This window comes from Onychomys torridus, chromosome 3 (assembly GCF_903995425.1).
Source record: "Onychomys torridus chromosome 3, mOncTor1.1, whole genome shotgun sequence".
Classification (NCBI taxonomy): domain Eukaryota; kingdom Metazoa; phylum Chordata; class Mammalia; order Rodentia; family Cricetidae; genus Onychomys; species Onychomys torridus.
In genome coordinates, this window is record NC_050445.1 from 20017539 (window position 1) to 20038911 (window position 21373).

A 21373-nucleotide genomic window follows, 5' to 3' on the forward strand; every position below is an offset into this window, starting at 1 on the left:
TTCTGTTTATGTGAACACTTTCAGAGCTAACTGTCAGGGAAATTGTACTGCAAGTGAGTTACATGTGTCTGTGAAGGCAAGCATGTGAAATGTATGTATCGCCTGCCCTGCTTCCTTAGCCAATGAAGACTTAGTCTGCAGGAGGTAGTAGACATTTTAAAACTTCAGAAGCATTATCCTAATGTTTATAACAAAGAAAAGCAACCACATCACACAAAACATCAACAGTTGTGATTTTCAGATCACAGAATGGATTTACTTCAATACATACTTGTTCTTCTCACAAAAGTAATTACTGCCCTAGCATACATAAAGACACTCTTCTAATACATCTGCCATCAAGTCACCTAGAAAGAAGGCATTTAAGCTTATCAAGCCATCTGTGTAGGATGCTTTCAAACTTTGTATTGTAGAACACTGGTGGCCCACAGCATTGTAGCCTTCAGCTCATGTTTTAGAGTCTAAAGGAAGCCATGATGGGATCATGCCTAAACAGGCCTTTTGTGTTGGCTCTTTCTTTCATATTCCAACCTAAGCAAACTGCAAATTGTGCTATCGAATTTTGATGCAAAATATTTGAGTAAGCTATGAAATATGTGGTAGATTAAAAATTTCTTCATTCTTTGTAAAATGGCCCAGAGAAATACTAACACATGTCTCGAGGTGACCCTATGATTTAAGGACTTAGACATTACCATTCAGCACTAATGGGCTCAGCACTAGTGAGAGGAACACTCCTAAGTCACAATGTGCAGTTCCGGATAAGAACATTTCTCAAAATGAAAGCTGACTAAAGGGCAGAATGCAACCCAGCAATCATCTGGATATTTCTCTTTTCACTTAATCTCAGAGGAATTTGTTGCAGCAAGTGTCTATATATCGTTTATTTAATAGCTTAGCAGAACTGGTGTTTACTCTTTAACTTCAAATGGCATGTAATAAGTAATGATGTATTTCAAAGTGTAATTGATAAATCATAAGGAAGAGAGACTACCTCTTGTGATGAAAGAAGGAAAACAAAACTTGATAATAAAATAATAAAAAATTATTAATGATTACAAGTAGGAAATTCAATTCTAGTAAATAGTAACATATTATCCCACATGGAATAGGTGTAGTCTAAAAAATTGATGCAAGGCTATGATTTGCAATGCAGTTATTGAAGTATTAATAACAATGCCTTAGTGTGCTTCAGGAAGTTGTCTACAAATAAGTTCTTTTAAAATACAGGCTTAAAAGACAATATGTTTTCTAATGAAGGTTTTCTGGATTTTCCATCTTCTGGAGGACGCTTGTCCTCAGCTACTTCTGGTGTACTCTCCTGTGCATGTTGACAAGCATCACTATACTTTCCAGATTCCTGAGCAGCACCAAATGGAGTTCTCCTAGGACAGAAATGACGTCAGCATTTTTTTATCCAAACCTCTCCAGAAACACTGTTTCTGGTACATTTCAGAAACAATGAAGGGGCTAATGATGTTCTTAAATTCATTGAGTAGAAGAGCATCCATGCCAAGTCATTGCTGTCCATCTCTGACTGAGCTCTTTTATAAGAGGATAGGTACCAGTATCATCTACAGTCCTCAGCATGGCATCACTCGGGCACTTCTTCACAGTATATTCACAGCCCTCATGCCAAACCTTCTAACTCTGCAGTGGGCCCAGAAAAGTGATGTACAAATGGTTCAAGTGACTTTAGTGGTTCCTATACATGTTAAAATGAGACTTGATAGTGTAAAGAACTCCCAGTACATTGCACTCAGTTTTACTGGAATTTTGAGAGTGTGCTAACAGTTTACAATAGAAAATTCTATTTTAGACTAGATTATGAATCACTTTAATGTCTTGAGAATTTTCTTCTTAAGATCCTCATTTAATGTTAGGAACCATTGTCTTTTCACGTAAGAAATTGTGTATTTTGTGTGGGAAGACTGACTCAGTTTAAATTACTGGAAGAGATCCTGAATTAAGTATTTTAGTAGAGATGGCTCATTTCAGAGGCACTTCCAGAAAGCACAGTGAGAAACTGTAAGGACAAAAACTGGTCAAGGGTGTCTTACCAAGAAGTGGGTATGAATATGGAAAGATGGGGTTCAACCTGAGGAAGACCCTTTTGTAAGAAGCTGCCTGTATACTATACCTCAGAGATGGCACCCAGAAAGGTTTTGTGATCCATTTCATGGAAGGTCGTACTATAGCCAGCTTATGACAGAAGAAAAGGCTTCAAGCCACAGCCAACCAAAAAGGAAGTCAGAAAGTGAAGAAGAAAGCTGTACCCTGCCTTGGATCAGCTGGGAGTGGGTGAGTTTGTAGGGTGAGAGGCGACGCTGTGTGTTGATTGGACATTGAGAAGGAAGATGCTTGGGTTTTTCTTCATACCTACTTATGTTCATGCCACCTCCATAAAGGTTACATGGTTCTTTTCAAGTGTGGAGGCGAAGAAGGGTGACGGTCATGGTCTGTCTGGTGGACTTTAAGCTTATGACATCAACAGCTGTAGATCAGAAGAGCTGCTTGCTTCTGCGTTTGTCCATTCTTGGAAACTAAACTGTCCCTCGGGTGACTTCTGAGGTTTCCTGAATGAAAATTTAAGTATGTTTTCATTGAAGGAATGGATGTCCAGATATGCACAGGCTTTAGAGACTTCAGAATTGCCCTACTGGAAGGAAGATGATGAAGGCATTTCTTTGCATCCCCATTTGTTGAGCTTTGCCTTCAGAGATTCCCAGTGTTGCTTCATTTCTAGGAAGTGTTTAAGTTTTACTGCAGTATTCAGTGTATGATATATACCCATCACGTCCTAGCAGTTCTGCTCTGAATGAGAATTGCTTTGTTCACTTCTGATTTGGGAAAGACAGAAATCTGAAGGCTTGGAGCCAACTGCACCTGTTGAGCTTTGTCCAATTTTGTACCTTTATAATGAGCAAAGGTACTTGTGACCTTATTAGGAAGATAGGCTAATAAAAATGGTTGAAGCTTGAATGCCAATGCCTTAGAGAATGGGAGAGGAATAAAACAGAGTATGCATGAAAAAGAATTTGTGGTCAGAATTAAGGGTCTAGTAGAAGTTAGAAATCATTTATTTTTTGTGACACATAAAACAGGCAGTGTGCATTCTACTTTTAAGAAAGAGAGAATAATGGCGTCTAAGATACATTAATGACATTTAAGGCAACACCGATCATTTTACAAAGAGATTGGATTTATAGTGATGTAATAGACTGGGCATATTATGTAAAATGTTTAAGAAAAAACAAACATAAAATTACCAACAGCATAGAATCACTACCATGTTTCAGCTGATTTTGTATGAGTGGGTTGCTTTGTCAAATACTGAAATTCTTTTCTGCATATAGTAGCATTATGTTTGAGCAGTTAGCAGTTGCTGGCTCAGATCCAAGAGACATTTTAATATTAAACACATTTCTAATACCACATGGTAGTTTGAATGTAATTGGCCCTCATAATCTCATAGGGAGTGGCACTCTTAGGAGGTGTGGTTTGTTGGAGTGGGTATGACCTTGACGAAGGAAATGAGTTCCTGTGGGGGGTGGGCTTTGAGGTTTCCTATATCAGGACACTACCCAGTGTCTCAGTCGACTTCCTGTTACCTGCAAGATGTAGGACTCTCAGCTACTATTCTAGCACCATGTGTGCCTGCATGCCACCACATTCCCTGTCATGATGATAATGGACTGAAGCTCTGAAACTATAAACAACCCACCTCAATTAAAAGTTTTAAAATATGAGTTGCCATGGTCATCATCTCTATTAAAAGCAATAGAAACCCTAAGACACACCATAAAGTGATTTGTCAATGGTAAGAGAAAGTAGTTCAAAGCTACCATCCAGAAATAGCACAGAGCAAAAAGTCTGTTGCTTACAACTCTAGGCATTGTCCATTGCTGACAAGCCCAACACCATCACAACTGTTGCTTACTATCAACTACAAGATTGCTTTCTATAACAAAAATGACTCCAGAAATTTAGAAATGGAGGAAAGTGTGAAGCTTTGGTTACTGAATCAAAGGCTTTAAGGGTCATACTTCAAGTAAACATAAACATTATGAGGATGACAGACACCACAAATAGTTTAGGTGATGACCATGGAAGTTCACATTTTGTATTTATACCCTTTTTCCTTTGGACAATTTGTAAACAATGAGAATTACGTTGACATACTTTAATTCTAAAATTAGTAATATATTTGATACTCTTGAAATTTCTAGAACCCAAAGTCTCAATATAATATAGGGTGAGCTAAAAGATAACAAAAATGTTGAATGACATGTGCTTCATAATGAATAATAGTAAGCAATCACCTTCACCAATGATGAGTTGTGAGTCATGCAAGATAGAGACAAGCTACACAACAAGTTACTATACAAATAGCAGTAAACCCATTAACTGCCCAAATCAGACACTTGATGTTTAATTGTCATTTTGTTCTTTTGGCATAATCCCTGGGAATCATTGTCCAATTTGTTCTCTACTAGCATTTGAGCCTTCTTTGTGGTTGGTTGTTCTGTGGTGGTGAAATTGCAAATAAGGATCAGGTAAAGAAATACATACAAATAGACACAATCTACAACAAACGTGCATGAATACTTACACTGAGTAGATGTGTTTGAAGCTTTTAATCTGTTGATTGATGTAGCACACTGTCCACATCCTAAAAGGAATGTGAGGACTGAGAATTACTAAAGAAGAGGTTTTTTTCTTACACCAGATCAGCACAAAATGGGCATGTGTTGAAACAGTAGCATCATGTTTTAACTTCTCAAATTCCTTAATGGTTTATTCCTTATCCTCCGGGATGTAATGAGCTCATACGTAAACAGGGATGGATATAAATAATGAGAACTACTGTGTCCCACAAACTGTTCTACAGCTGTCAGTTTAACTACAGTTCTCTTTTTTTAAAACTGCATACTAGTTTCCACAACTTCAAGAAAGAAAGCAAGGAGAACATTTTCACATAAAACAGCTTTGAAATCACTGCCATCTACTTGTGTCTGATCTTATGATTTCAGTGAGTTATTCGATGCTTTTTTCCTTCAGTTTCTTTTTATTTTATTATTATTTTTTATTTGGCAAGTGTTTGCCTCCATGTATGTATGTATGTATACAGTGTAAGTATAGTGCACACAGAGGCCAGGTGAGGGCTTCAGATACCCACGAACTGGAAGCAAAAATAGTGAACTGCTATGTTGGTTCTGGGAACCATATCAGGGCCATATTCAAAAGTAGCAAGTGCTCTTAATAGTTGTGCCATCTCTAGCCCATATGTGTGTATGTATTTATATGTATATGTTTATGTAAACTGCACATCCTAGGGCTTAAATGATAAAGATGTTCCTTGTACTCATCTAATTTTCTTGGGGAGACAAGGTTTACACACACATACACACAGACAGAAGCATGTGTATATGTTATATAATTCAGTACTCAGATTATCCATATATATAATATATATATATATGGATATCACATAGTAAATTCTTAATGAATAATAAATTATATTTCTTTGATTACTGATGAACTACAAAAAGTGTTTATTAAATTGCATTTAGTAAATTCTATATTGACCCTGACACCAGATTTCTAGAAATCTTGCTATCCACTACTCATTAGTGAAGAGGATACACCTGGGATGGAAATGGTGTTCTTACTCTTGGGATGCTTACAAAAGGGAATGAAACAGTACATAAGATGCAACATGTCCTCTCAACTACTTGCATAAGTACAATTGCACAATAGACAGAAGGAATAAAAGCAGTTACCATTTGAAAAATAGTTTCCCAAGGTAGGATAGAGGAGAAATCAAAAGGACCAACCCAAAGATGTGAAAGTTCACTGTGTGAAGGACCATGTATGCTTCTGGCTATTATCAACACACTTGTACTTGAGAACCTCTTTTATATTCTCTCCCTTTCTTTTCTTCCATTTCCTCTTCTCCTTCTCTTCTTTCTTTTCTTCAGCATAGAGAAAAAAAGCTTTATAAATCTTACCAATTAAGTGCCAATATGCCCCCAAACTGTCATTTTAAATCTTGATCAAACGCCCACTAAAGGCTCACTCATTTGTGTTGTCAGTCACACTTAGGAACTAATTTATCCTACCAATTATCATTTAGCTACTAAAAGTAAATAAACGCTTTAATGGTATTTCCTAGTTGTTCCAACAGTCAGCATGTTAGAATATAGTGAAGGAGAAATGGATGAGCTGCTCTTCATCTTTTAGAGACAGGTTTAGGGTCTATGGAGGCTCTGTTGGTAAAGTGTCGCATGTACAAACATGAGGCCCTGACTTTGGGATGGCCAGCACCCATATAAAAAGCCAGATGTGGCAGATGTGATACTGTATACTTATAATCCCATAGCTAGGGGGTGGAGACAGGAGGATCACTCAAGGTTACTTGGCCAGGTAGCCTGGCTGAACTGATGAGGTCCACATACAGCTAGAGATCCTGCTTCAAAAAATAAGAGGAAAGCTGAGCATGGAGGTGTATGCCTTTAATCCCAGGTCTAGGAGGTAGAGGCAGAAGGATCTCTGTCATTTCAAGGCCAGTCTGGTCTCTATATAAAGTGAGTTCCAGGACAGCCATGACTATATAGAGAACCCCCTCCCCACCCACACACACAAAGAACCTAGGGAGATACCTCAGTGGTTAATAGCACTGGCTATTTTTCATAGGATCTGGGTTTAATTCTGTAGTAGTTCTCAACTGTCTGTAACTCTATGTCCAGGTCATTCAACAACCTTCTCTGGCCTACAAGATTCCACACATGCACCTGGTACAAGACATCCATGCAGAAAATATTCTTAGTTTTATTTTATGGTAATAAATCTTATCTATCTATCTATCTATCTATCTATCTATCTATCTATCTATCTATCTATCTGTGTGTATGGTGAAGAGTGACTGAAAAAGAATCCAAAATCAATTTCTGCTCCCCACCTACACACAGAGAATCTTGGCATAATACATCTGTGTTTGACACAGCAAAGACAAGGATCCTACAATGTCAACATAAACTCTCAAAGAATTAAAAACAGAGGCAAGTGTAATGGCAGCCATCTACATCCCAGCACTTGAGAGCTGGCAAAAAAGATCAGGTCAAGACCAGCCTTGGCTATGTAGTGAATTCAAGGCTGAACAAACAAACCCAAAATGTATGTGAAAGAGAAGGAGGAACAACAATTGAGTAATCCATTGACCTAATGACAACTGTCAAACCTTTATATTTTCATCAAAAATAATGAAATTTTGAGTTTACTTTTGACCACTGTTCAGTCTTTGTTGAACTGTACAGGATGCAGGAAGATGGTCTATGCCATTGATGAAGGCAGAGTATACTTCCTTGCATCAGCACCCATCTTTATACATTGAGAAACAATAGGTATTATAGTGCTGGCCAACTCTCAGCAGGGTATGATTCCATCTCCCAGAGGATGTGGGCAGACCCAAGTGCACAGCAGAAACAATAAATCTAGCAAATCCATTTATGAAATAACTTTGGCAGTAATGGCAAGAGGATTTGGATGGAAGTATTTGTGGTCTTCCAGCTGGAAGATCAGAACACAGCTTCCAAAGCAAAAGGCAGCGTGGGATGGCAGATAGTGGCTGCTTGGAGGAGAACAGCAAAGAGCCAGGGCTCCATGCTGAGCAGAGGAGAACCAGACAAGACAGTGGGCTCTGGCCCTGCTGCACAGTGTGAATGTGAGGAATTCTGATGCCATCTGCTGGATTGAGTGAGGACTTCAAATCCCATGTGCACTGGCATGTAATTGCCTCCCTAAAGCTTCTGGGATAGGGGACAGGCAGTGGCAAAAAAAACAAAAAGCAGGCTGGAGAAATGGCACTCAAAAACACCTTAATGTGAACACATTTACTGGGCCTTGAAAAGAGCAGAGGACAGTGTGGAGTGGAGTGTGTGGTTACTGATCGCAGATGTACCGGAGTTTCTACACTGTGGTTCTATAGCCCACTCGGTGGTCCTGTTGACCTACACAAACCACTAGGGCAGCTGGATGGCATTTCTACCCCAAATCTATAAATCCCTGGCTAAAAATTGCTTAAATACTATAGACCTTATACTTTTTACCCTTTTTCTATTCTTTATTGGAGAGAATACAATAGTTTGGTTTGGTTTTGTCTTTTGTTGTTTAGAAACAGAAAAAAAAAAAAATATCAGGAAGTCAAGTGGTATAACCTTACATCTTACCATTAAAGTTAGTTACTGTGTAGTCTAAACCATTATGTCTGACTTGGGACTTATGTGAACACAGCAGTTCACCGGCTGTTCTTGCTTTGAGAAAACAGGTCAACCTGTTGGCTGTGCATTCTGTAGGGCAAGTGTAGAACTCTCTTATCAGATTGCAAAGTTTCTCATATATTTCAATGAAATTTCAATGATAGTTGTGGAAATGGATGGTTACATTGACATTGCTTCTAGCTTACAGTTCTCAAAACATTCCAATCACAAAAGATCTATTGTAAAAAAACTGATTCTTTGTGAAATTCATTTGGAATTTTGTCATCCCAGACATCTCACCCTGAATATCCCTATTGCATATGTTAAAACACAAGGAGCTGATATTCATTGCAAGCTTAGCATGGTCCATTATCTCTTATCCTCCTGATGATAGTATTATGTGAGAATAATCCTATTCTTATTGACAAACAGAAAAACTAAGGCTTTGTAATTTGTCTAAAGTCACACTAAAATATAAAATGGAAGCATTGACACTGACTTTAAAGATCACCTTTATGAATGTGGAGTTCTACGATATGATCTAAAACCAGAGTACATATTAATGACTTTCATGTTAATGATACTTCTGAATTGATGCTCATCACTTTGAGGAGCAATGCAGTAATAACATGGGTTTAGCTTTACTTAACCTACAGTTTCCCAGTGTATCTGTTTGCAGAATACTGAATAAGTTTTGTGGGAACACTGTTGCATAGAATGCCATTCTAGCAACGCTGATGTCAGTTATATTATTACAGAGGAGGAGCAGAAGTAGAGTCACTCTTCCTCATTTCTCTGTCCACTTCTTCTGGAGTAAGTCTTGGGGTCTGGGGCCTTCTTCAGAGGCCTTCCTCTCACTGGCTTCCACCTTGTATCTGCCATAGGTAGGAATAGGGAAGCCAATGCCTGCTATCCTGGCTGCTGTGCTGTACCAGAATCCTTGTATAAATATTCAGTGCACCCTGCAAAGGAAACAAGTGTAATTTAGTTGAGCCACAAGCTTGAGTGAAATAACAGCATGTTGCTGTTATTGTTTAGTCAATTAAATTGTCCTCTGTACTTGTAGGATCTGTTCTGCATTTAATCCCAGTGAGATACGCACTCTGGCAGTGTGTTTGATTTCTTTGCTTCAGATTGTCTTATTTAGCACAACTAAAGATTTGAGAACGAACACTGGAAGACACGATGATAAATTGTTGGGCCATACTAAAGACTCAGAAGTCCTAAGGTCCAGCCAGTGACAGATGGTCTGTCCTTACTCATGGCTTGTCTCCCTGACAGGGCTTGATTCCTCCCTCCCCTTCTCTTTTGCTGAATTCACTTAAAGTAAGCTCAGCCTCGTGGAAGGTGGAAGGTCATCTTTGTGGTAATTACATTGGTAAATGTAGACGTGGACCAGGCTCCGTAGCACCGCACTGTATGTGGGATGTGCTCTTTGCACACTACTAAATACCCATGTCTCATGCTGAAAGAAACTTACGTAGTGAGAGGATTCAGAACAGATTACCAAGAAAACCCCCTGTTCCCATGTCTCCTGTCACTCAGCTGGGTTCAAGTGCTGCTCCCACAGGGAGCTTTGTTCTGCTTTGCTGGGTTCCCTTCAGCTAGCTATTTGCTTCGGGGTTGCCCAGCAGTGATGGAGTCTTTCAGGCAGCTTTTCTGGCTCATCCTGGTAATTAATACTATTTCTGAAATATGAATACTTCTCTACTTTCTTATAGCCTAAGGTTTTTTTCATATTTTCTTTTAAAAACACAACTAGAATTTACTAATAATCTACACAACGAGACCTCAGAATTGTGGCACTGATGTACTCAGTAAGAAAGAGGCCCTATTCCCAAGGAAAAAAGAAGAGAATTTCAATCCAGTTCCTGAATCCATTTCACTGATTTGAAATGTTTACTGGCAAAATGTGAGTTGTGCTATTTAAGTAAGAAAGATGAGAAAAGATGTATACTTTTCTAGCTTCTGTGAGGAAAAAAAAAAAAGACAAGAACTACTTCAGGGGGAAAGGGGGCTTTATTTTAATTCAGTGTTTAAGAAGGAACACAGTCAGTCCGTTCCACAGAGAAGTCAGGGTGACAGCATAAGTATGGCAGCTGGTGAGGATGTATCAGAAGACAAGAAGCGGGGGGAAGGGAGGGAGAGAAGTACAGAAAGAGAGGAGAGAGGGAGAGAGAGAGAGAGAGGGGAATGCTCATGCCTGGTGCCTGCAGAAGCCCTCGGACTAGAGTTAAAGTCAGTCGTGAGTCTTCCCAAGGTGGATGCTGAGAAACAAACCCAGGTCCATTGGTAGTATATACTTTTAACTTCTGTCTCTCCAGCCTCCCATTGTGTTAGACCAGTATAACTTTGGATTTATTTTGAAAGCACTAAGTCTCTTCATGCCCTTAGTGGAGGTAAAGAGACCTGTGTCCCTAGTCCATGGGATGGTGCTGCTTGCATTCACAGTAGGTTTTTCCAGCTAAGATAAGCATTTCTGGAAACCACCTCACAGATATACCTGGAGTATGTTTCCATGGTGATTCTAAATCCGGTCACATTGACAACGAGAATACATCATTGGAGAAATAATCTTTCCTAATAGAATTCTAACATAACTATAGAATAAATACAAAGAAGTTAGAAATTCTCAGATGCCTTGAAATAATTAAAATAATAATATCTGAAGTCCAGAATTTGGTCCTTCAACTCATCAGTGCCGAGACTTCGCTACAGCATTACTGAACCTTAAGTGTTATGACATGGAAAGAGACCAATATTACTACAAATATTTAGATTATCAGGTAAACTGATTTAGATTCCCAGCGATCACCTCCAGTAGTCATTCCTTATCTATACTCAGCTCTAAAGTTCCTTTATGTAAATGTGTCTTCCTTTAACATGAGCACAGTCAGCTGGGGCTGGTAATCTGTGAGAAGGATAGCATCCTCACCCTGCTTCTCCTTTGATTCTCTAGTGGGTTTCAGCCTCTCTGATATGCCACCTGTGCCTTTAACTGTTATTCAGGTAGTAGTCATATAAGTTCTAAGGTCTACGCTGTTGATCTCTGTCCTCTTTTATCCACTTCCCAAATGATCTTTCTATCTTTCTAATCAGTTCTTTAAAAATATTGCCTTCTTTCAGTAACATTCAGTTAAAAGAAAACTCCAAGATCCTATGTGATCTTATTATTAATTCATGAACAAATTAACCTTGACCTAAGGGAATTCTATTCCTCTTTTAGTGGGCATTTCTCCAGATAACATTTTGCATGTATTATAGTGGGGGAAAAAAGTGGTTCTTTGAAACTTGATGCTACAGTATTACATAGATGTGTATGTATAAATATTCTTCATTGTGTGGTTAAAGGGACATGACATCTCTACCTTTTCATTACTATGTATCATTCTAATAGCCATTGCTTTCCTGCTACAAAGAAAAATACACTTGGAGAAGGAAGTTTCAAACATTTAATACCCACAAAAATGTCCAGCACACAACTGACAATTTTCAGATCAAAACTGTATCAATTCACAAAGGCTCAATTATGCTAGTAATTTTGTTAATTGAAATTTAAGATTATAAAAAGGTACAGAGCAACTATTAGTATCAATGCTTTGCATTATACAGGATGGTCTGATTTACTTAAGAAGTAGACCCAAAATGCATTGTCTCATATTAGCTCAGTGTGACAGCAGAGAACGTGGAGAAAAGTTCTCTGTGCCAGAGCCAATGTGACTTTCAAAGTGCCCATGGGCATGACACAGTGACCTAATCCACATGTTGCAAGGGATAGTGAGCAGGCACAAGCAGTAGGCACAAACACACAGGCACAGGCATGCAGGTTTGGAAGTGTCCTGCATCACCTCTGCTCACATTATCTGGGCTGGAATCAGGAACATGACTTTGAAAGAAAGATATTGGACTAATGATTTTAAATCACCATCCATCATAGAGAGTCAGTAGAGGGCTTGCCAACTTGAAAAACCTAAGAAAGGTCCTAAAGGACACTGTCTCCCAATGAACATACAGCATGTGGATGGAATACTCTAACATACTCAAATAGAGGGCCACACAGGTGCCCACCTATAGAAAAGAGGTCTCCATTGACAATATGAAAAGGAACTGATTATCTGCAGTAAGTGTTAATAGCCTTTTCCTTTTTCAAATTACACTGCTAGAATGATTTTGTATTGTAATATTCCTGGGGGAAGGAGAGTACCGCAGAGCACTTCCTTACTGTCCCTGAGGGAAGGCGGGCTGCATCATAGTCTGAGACAAGATGATTGCCCTTCTTTATGGAAGCTCCATACCATTCTGTGCTCCTGTTTATTTCAGACCATGGTGGGAGAGATTACTTTTACTTTCTGCACAAACTCTCCATGTTGCTGTGTAGTAAGCCCACACACAGTTCTGCAACAGAGCACCTTCTTAACAATAACTACATGTAATGTAGAATTCACATACTTGAATTTTCTTAACCTGTCCACATGGCAGAAATTATCTTAAAAAGGGCAATTATTTCCTGAATTACTGCTTCCATTTTTGCCACTAATAACTTGGAAATGCTTTTGGTCTGTGTCATCTGTGACTTGGCCTAACTTTTTTCTAGTCCATATTTTTGTTTGTTTGCTTGTTTTTCAATACAAGGTTTCTCTGCGTAGTTTTGGTGCCTGTCCTGGATCTGGCTTGGTAGACCAGGCTAGCCTCGAACCCACAGAGATCCAACTGTCTCTGCCTCCCGAGTGCTGGGATTAAAGGTGTGCGCCACTGCCGCTGCCTTCACCGCCACCCAACTCTAGTCCATATTTTAAGTTTAAGGTTTTTCTCCATATATATATATATGAATTTTTCCATTTTATACAGAGATAAATTTTCCTAACACCTAAATGTTGGGTTTATATCTTTTTAAATTCTATTGGAATTTCTACTTATTTTCTAATGCTTTTCATTGTTACTAAATCATTGATGCAGCTTTCTAATTATTAATGAAGAAAATTAAAAAGGAAAAGAAGACTTTGCTATCACTGATATAAAGTTTAAAAAGTACTTTCCTCATTAGTTAAAACTGGGCATTGTCACATGCAATATCCTCCATAAAAAAATTTTACCTATAAGCGCTCATGTAGATACCCTGAAAACAATACTGATAAAATCTAAAAATAGAAAACAAGCTTTAGGTTTTTGTTTTGTTTTGTTTTGTTTGATAGCTCATTATTGTTATTACTCAGCAAGCTCATGGGATTCAGAGGACATATATTGAAATAGTATGAGATATCAACATTAAAAACAAGTGCAAACAATAATGTATTTAAAGAGAAAAAACATATAATGGTATAACAAATATGCATTGGATTACATTTCTTCATATTCAAGACACCTTTGAAACAGTGTGTCTCCATAGGACAAAAAAATAATCCTCAAATCCAGTTCACATTTTGAAATATCCTCAGTCATTAATGGAAAGCATCCTCACTTGAGACCAAGTCTTGTCTGCAAATACGACCACTGAGAATAATAATTTATTTAAAAGCAGCCTCACTCATTGTGTGCTCTTGACATGAGCTGTAAGAATATGTCTTAGAAAGGGTATAATACAAATGGAAACTTTGTTGCAAAAGCTGAACATACATATTTACATATATACACATATGCGATTGCAAACATATAGACACATATGCAGACCCACACGCGTATTTGTTCAGAGCTTACTAAGCCTATTTTTTGCCTATGTCAAATATTCAATGTTTATCAGCCAAGACTGCTACCCCATCAAGCATGATGTTCCACAACTCTAATTGGCAAGAACTCCATGAGTTCCAGGCCAGCCTGTTCTAGGTCAAAACACGTGTTCCAGGTCATTGACCAGGGCTACATAGTGAGATCCTGTCTCAAAAACAAATGAAAAAATTGTTACTTACATATTGTTTATCCATTTTTACATTTTTTCAGCCTAAAAGCTACAAAAGTTTCCTAGCTGCAACTTATTGTGGATGTGATATGAATTGCTTTTACTATTTTACAGTTTAACTTTAGAACTGAAACTACCTCAAATACAACACAACTATTTTTCAGAATAGTTTACTCAGAACAAGAGCACACACAGAGAGATGCTAAAAACATTAGGTGTGATCAACTGAGATTATAATGCTACTTAGATATTTCTTAGGTATATAACAGCACTGAAATGTATTTAGAACAAGGGATATTATGTGAGATCTGAAATATGTGAAATCTAGAAACATTATTATTTAAATGGTTTTCCTTTTTAAATTTGCATTTTTCTAACATTGATAAATGTTTTCTTCAAGTTTATTTATCAAGTCCCCTGTGCATCTGCCAACAAGCATTGCTGCATTATCCTGCTTTGTGGATGGCTTTCATCTGTAATTGAGTCCTGACTTTGATGACAGTATGTTTGTCCATTATGGAGTGGATCCGTTTAGAGTGACTCTGTCTTCACGATTAACTCTGATGACGTGTTTGTTTTCTCTTCTAGGTGGTGGAGACTAATCTGGTTGCTTTTGACTGTCACTGGATCATTATAAATGAGGTAAAGCCACCTCACCCCTGCTAGCAACCACCACTTTTTTCACACATGGAGTCTCAGGAGGCCTTCACCTCTTAGAGGGAACAGAACAGGAAGTAAAGGTTCAGGGTACTGCATAAATGTTCTCTGATAAAAATAGAACCAAGGTTTTTATCTGAATTAAATAAATATAAAAAGCCTTCCCTACTGAGTGTCTTTTAGCTTTTCCTGTTGCATGCACTGCCTACTTAGAGAGATCATCTTTATGAAAAGTTCAGTTCTTCTTTGTAAGCAATGTGAATCTCTCCCAGGGGAGAGTCTGTGTTCCATTTGTATTTTAATGTCTTTTTAAAAACTTTCATATCTATCTCCCTACGTGAGGATTTAATGGTTCAGCATGAACATGAATCAACAAAGAATAGATTTTTTTTCACAAAGAAACACAACTGTTTTAAAAATCCAAAGACGTTTCAAGTTCCTTTAGAAAGTTTTCCTAACATTTTGCAAAGGCAATACAAAGGATGAAGAGTATGTTACAACCTAAGAAGGTTGTTTTCCTTAGCATTTGTGAGTCAAGATCAGTGAAGAAAACAACAGACTAGACCTGGACAAATAGTATGACTATACCTGGCATCATACTATGTTCTCAGAAGGATATGTTGACTAACCCTACCTCTTATTTATAAACAGATAGGGTATTTATGTACCAATGCCACTGATGGAATTATCTGATGATAAAATTGTTTTAGGGACAACATAGACTTTTAAATAAAAATTTTGGTTTTGCAGTCAAGAAAATAGATTTCACCTTGCCTTGTTATCTGTTACAATGGACTTATTGTATAAACTGACAACATGACCTTTCTGTGGTATGGTTAAGGGGAAGGTTTTTATTGCAGTTGTGAAAGATATAATAGCCAGAGGCACCTGGAAGAGTCCAGAGCAGAGAGAGTAAAACACTAAACATATTCAGCAGACTGGGTCTGGCCAGGAAAGGAGCAAGATAAGAACAGTGATGGACAGAAAGGACCAGAGAATGAAGAAAAGAGGAGCAGAGGAGTGGGGAGAGATGGGAAGAGAGGAGAGAGAAAGAGAGAGAGAGAGAGAGAGAGAGAGAGAGAGAGAGAGAGAGAGAGAGAGAGAGAACAAAGTGATATTGAGAAATAGCAGAGTTATAAGAAAATGAGTAGCTGTTGGAAGGGAAGCCAGTGAGCTGGAGGAAGTTTAGGTTAGGAAAAAGGGCTAGGATGCTAACATGGACTTTGAAATATGACATAACAAGTATTTTTGATACTGAAGGAACCTAGAGGCCAGCATGTGCTTTGTATGCTAATAGGCACCAGAGGTGGCCATTTGTCTCTTCTGCCAGTGATAAGAGAAATGGCTCCTTTTGGTAGAGGAAAACTGGATTCACAGGCTCTTGTGGGCTGCAGGCTCTTATATAACCACCAGAAATCCTCCTATAGTCAGTCAAGGACTACCATTTGCTCTCTTAGAAGTTGGTGTTTCGTTTGCACCTAACACAACCTCCCTGTACTATATGTATATCTCTTTTGCCCTGGAGTTTACCAAGAGAATTCAGTAAGGTGCCATCTTAACAAATCCTAAAGAGTGACTCAAAAAAGGGTGCCACAGTAGCCATTTTTTCCTGTCACACCTCACTATTACTCTCCTGTAACTTGATTGATTATGAAAGTGACAGGGGTGTAGTGGAGGGCTGTAGGACATAATTGCTTTTCCTCTCCAAACAGAAAAATAAAATACTCCTGTTACAATGTTTCTCCTACACAAAGTTTCACTCTTTTTAGCTCAGGGTAAAGATACTGAAGCCCATTTCCCCATCTGGTCTGGGAGTGCCAATCTTTTGGCTTCTATGATTTGTCACTATATTTCTTATGTAATTTTTTTTCTTTTTGAGATTCCTACAAGCAGTCTGGGTGCACAACATCTCTCTTCAATGACCTTCTCGTCATGCTTCTAAAGTTTCTGTCTGAATGATTATATACCAGACTAGAAAGAAAACCAACAGTCAGAAAAGTTTAGTGAGCTTTCATAACTTTTCAGATAGGCATCCACATTTTTGTTTTTCTAAAAGAAAGCTAAAATTTGAAGATATTAAATAATCTACCAAGTATCAAAAAATTATTAAGTGGAAAGAATGGGATTTTAATAGTAGTCTTATCAATGTAAACCTTCAGTTGCTTTTGGGTTTTATTTCAATAATTCTCCTTTTCAGTTTTATTTTTGAAATCTCTGTTGTCTTTAGTTTAATTATTTTGTAGATTGTTTTTTCTTTGTAAATAAGGAATCCTCCTAACCCCTGTTTTCATCTCACACTCAACTTCTCTTAAAGACCACATGGATTTCCAGCAGCAGATCAGACAGGGTTCTTCTAACTTCTTTGTGTCCACAAAGCCAGCTAGGAAGATAAAAGTAGCTTCTTGTCTCCCTACAGGGTAATCAAACAAATGAATACAACCCTTTAAATGGAATGGTCATTCTTTTCCAACATTTGGGGTACCCTTATATTATTTCTTTTTCCGTATCCAGTTTTCTCTTACAGTGATACTTGAATCCTGAAAGTATGAACATGGATAGGTTTCAAAGGTCAACTCCTACTTCAGAGGAAAGTTCCTTTTCATCATTTTATAAGCTACATTATACATACATAGTTGAGTAGACTAGCATCAGTGATGATGTTTTAGCTACCACCTTGCAAAAGAAAGTATCCAATAAACAAATAAATCTAACTAGTCAATTACTCATTCACTATTAGCACTGCAGAAGGTGACAGAAGACCTCAATCATTTACTCAACCTGAAGACTTTTGCTATGAATGCTTCCAATAGTAGCTTCATTTCTGAAGCTGTCTTGAAACCCTTACTGTGTTTTACTCAGGGTCATATTTTCTAGTCCTGGAGGAATGTACCGTTTCTCTCTAGCAAGTCAAAACTGTATAGAACCAAAAAAAAAAAAAAAAAAAAAAAAAGTTCACAGTCTGTGCCATTTACATCAACTATTATTTTTATCTGAACCAGTTAGAAGCACAAAGAATGAACATATTTGCAAGGAAAAGTTTTATCAGCCAGTACATTCAATGTCAGCGCTTTCTTTCTATCCAATTTCATTCAGCCAAGTCATTGTCTTGAAGTCATCTTCAAGAAATTTGACCCATATCTTTCTCTATCATTTTTTTCACTTAAATGCCTATTATAAAAATTAATAGAAGAATCATAGTTTACCCCAATTTCAATAAAAGGAAAAAACAAGAATTTTTCAAATTTGTTAAGAAGTTGAATATCTCCCACAAAAGCAAACCCTCACCAATATGCAAATGCCCATTTGACTGAACAGGAGAAAGTGATTTGTTTTTGTACTTCAGTTTGCATAACTATGGTTTAGCAGCTAATTTTAAAACAGGTTGCAAAAAATTTTATTTAATCTTATTGCACCAATAGTTTCATAGAGAGGGATTATAAATCAAAGTTGACATTGTACATTATGGCATAAGTTGGAGAAACTTGAAAAACAATTCATTTTGTTTTAATTCTCACCAAGTACATGGTACTAATGAGAGGCTGTGCCAACTCATGGGGAGCAATCAATCAAGTTAGGACTTGGTGATGCTGTTTCTCTTCTCCCTGCACACAGTGGGTTTACCTCACAGCAGACTTTCCATATCAGTGATAGCTTTCCTTCTGGGCCCCTAGAGCAAATGGCTTCATGCTTTGTTGGTTTTACAAATGCCAGAACTTAGATAGGAACTCACCTAGTTGAGAGGTGATGCTTCTTAGCCTCCTGTGCCCCTGATGATGCTGGCCCTGGCCTCCAGTGCCTCATCTCATTCCAGTGACCTACAACAAGTTTAAGCCATTGTTTTCAGTCAGTGAGGACTGCAGTTAAAGACATTAAAGACAAAGCCTTTAGTTTGGGAGTTTGGATTCTTTTTTTTTTTTCAGAGCTGAGGACCCAACCCAGGGCCTTGTGCTTGCTAGGCAAGCGTTCTACCACTGAGCTAAATACCCAACCAGAAGTTTGGATTCTTGTTTTGAAGTTTAAAACAGAAATATAGTAGATATTTTGCCCTTTTTCCTACTTTAATGATGAATCAAACTTTATATTAATAATTAAACAAGAAATTACCATTATGTTCCTCTTCCTACTGACTTTATTTCAGATTCCAATATAGTGTTTTCAAAAGTGCTTTATGTTAGTGTTGGACTTTCTGGAAATGTCACAGGGCCATCTTTGCCACAGCGTGAAGAACACAAACATATTAGGAAAAAAAATCTTTTCAATCTGCACCATAACAGACTGCAACATCTCATTAGTGAAATTTACTGTCAGGATTATTTATAATTTTCAATGCATCCTTAAGGATCTAATATTAAATCTTCAACTAATGATTCTATTGAAGGCTGGTTTAGTAAGACTTTATCATTGGTTCAAGCAGTAAATTTCAGTTTCCCAGAATTTACTGAATACTTACTATGATCCAGGAACTCTGTTAGATGTGAAGAGATACAAAAATGAGAAAGAGGGAACAAATGGAGAAGAGAACCAAGAAACTATTTTTTTCTGAAATAATTGATCTAGTTCAGGTTGTCAACTGATTTAATTGGTATTGAAAAGTCTTTCCATCCACCCAATTTCTGTTAATTTCAATCCCAAAAGGTTTCAAGAATGACTAAATTACAAAGGATTTCGGGCAATGTCTGTTATTGTGTTCTTATCAGGTAACTTTTTGACTTTTCCCTTGATGGGCCTTACACAGTTCAAAGTCCAGACTATATTCAACTATTAGTGTAAAGTGAATATTTACTTGGATATTTTAATTCAACTCTTAATCATTTATGATTTTTCATAATCAGTCTTTGGAAAAATAATGTTATGCTTTGTTCCTAAAGAAGTAAAAATGAAAAGCCACCTGTTTGCTTTTGTGGCGGTATTAATTGTATATTTTTAAATATATATGCAAGCAAAGACAACAGCGGCAGTATTACAATTCTGATTCTTCATAGCACTTAAAAATCAGAACATTTCTGTATCCCTTTGTAGAAATCAATTAGCATATTTGCTGTGCTGGGGCCTCAAGAGACATTCCTTTTTCATAGACTAGTTCCTCATGGGATTGTTTTCAAAATACTACAATGTAAATGTTACTTAAAAAAGAAGAGAGCATTGTAGACCCTGTTTGCACAAGAGTTTGATATTTAACACAGCCACTTACCTGGGGAATTTTTTTTTCCTGTTTTGAAAGGATTTGTGTTTTAGATTAACTGATCATGTGTCATTGAAGGTTCCAGTCAATATGAAGTAGGTCCTGACCAAGCTGCCACACTACCTTGAAATTGTTTTGGAGATCAGGTGTCAAAACTAAAATTGGAAGTAAAATGTTAGTTTCCTACAGAATGGCAGGTTCTTTCCTCTCAGAAAATTACTTTCATTTTCCTTCCTCAAATAATAACACACTATGTATTCTATTCAAATTGGCATTTCTTCAGATTTGCTTGAAGTTAGACAACTGAAAGCTTCATCTTATGGAACATTTAGATGACAACCAGCCATTTCTGCAATTGGAGACAGACCTGGAAGAGGGTTTGTCTCCAGATGGAGGGTCTTAGGAGGTGTCTGGGGACAGAGGATGTTATTACTTTAAAACCATCACTAAACGCTAACGTAATGTACGTTTACTATCTTCACTGCTATCATCCTTGAGTATTAATCTAAGTAATTACTGGAATGAATTGTAGCTTCTTACATAATTAGTGCACATCATTTCCTTTCTTTTTGTAACATTTCTAAAATCTTGCATGAATAAAAATAATCTGAATGAAGAGCTTTGAATTTTCTTGGTTATTATTTGTAAAATGTTAATAAGCAGTGATTCAGTGTCATTCTTTTTAGAAGAAAATGAAATACCAGGTAAAAGAACTAACGTTTTGTCTGATACAAAGTAGGCATTTATTATCTGCAGATTTTGATTTTAATGTGCTTGCTTGCATTTCTTTACCATGTGAGGTAAAGATGCAGGTCGTAGTGTTTGATATATTTAGGTAAAAAATTATTTGCTTAGGATATAAGAATGACATATTAACATTATTTTTTTAAAAAAAATCAGTGTATCTTTACTACCTTCTAGATGAAGCTTCCTGGATATACAATATGGAATTTTAAAACACTGAAAAATATGACACAGCAATATTGATATTAATCCACTTTACAAGATTCTAGATTAATATCAAATATGAAAATAGAATTGACTGGACACTGTTTAATTCTGCTCTGTAGGCAGATGATGAAAAAATTGAAGTGTCTGGCTTTCCCCAGACAAAGTTTGGGTGGTCAGTGAAATGATACAGACTAAGGGAGAAAGATGGCAGTTAAACTGATGAGAACCATGGTCTAAGGTGCATTAAGGATTAATCACCGGGAACTTCCTGATGTTACTGTGGATACAGCTGATAGCAGGTCCTATTTTATTTTTTAAAGTACCTATATTTGGTAAATAACATAAAGAGTGGATGAGTTTTCTGGCTAACCTACCACACAGAATGACAATTGTAATTAATATGGCCGAGAAACAAACAAACAAACAAACAAA

At 37.3% G+C, this 21373-nt stretch overlaps 1 protein-coding gene across 3 annotated transcripts in view; it reads left to right on the forward strand.

Annotated features, from left to right (window-relative positions):
* The window catches only part of Grid2 (glutamate ionotropic receptor delta type subunit 2), a 1385700-nt gene that overhangs the window by 803599 nt on the left and 560728 nt on the right, over positions 1-21373 (forward strand). For all 3 annotated transcript variants that reach the window (XM_036180912.1, XM_036180913.1, XM_036180910.1), the window contains exon 5: positions 14740-14793. In XM_036180912.1, the coding sequence (XP_036036805.1) occupies positions 14740-14793 (54 nt within the window). The remainder of the gene's footprint in view (positions 1-14739; positions 14794-21373) is intronic.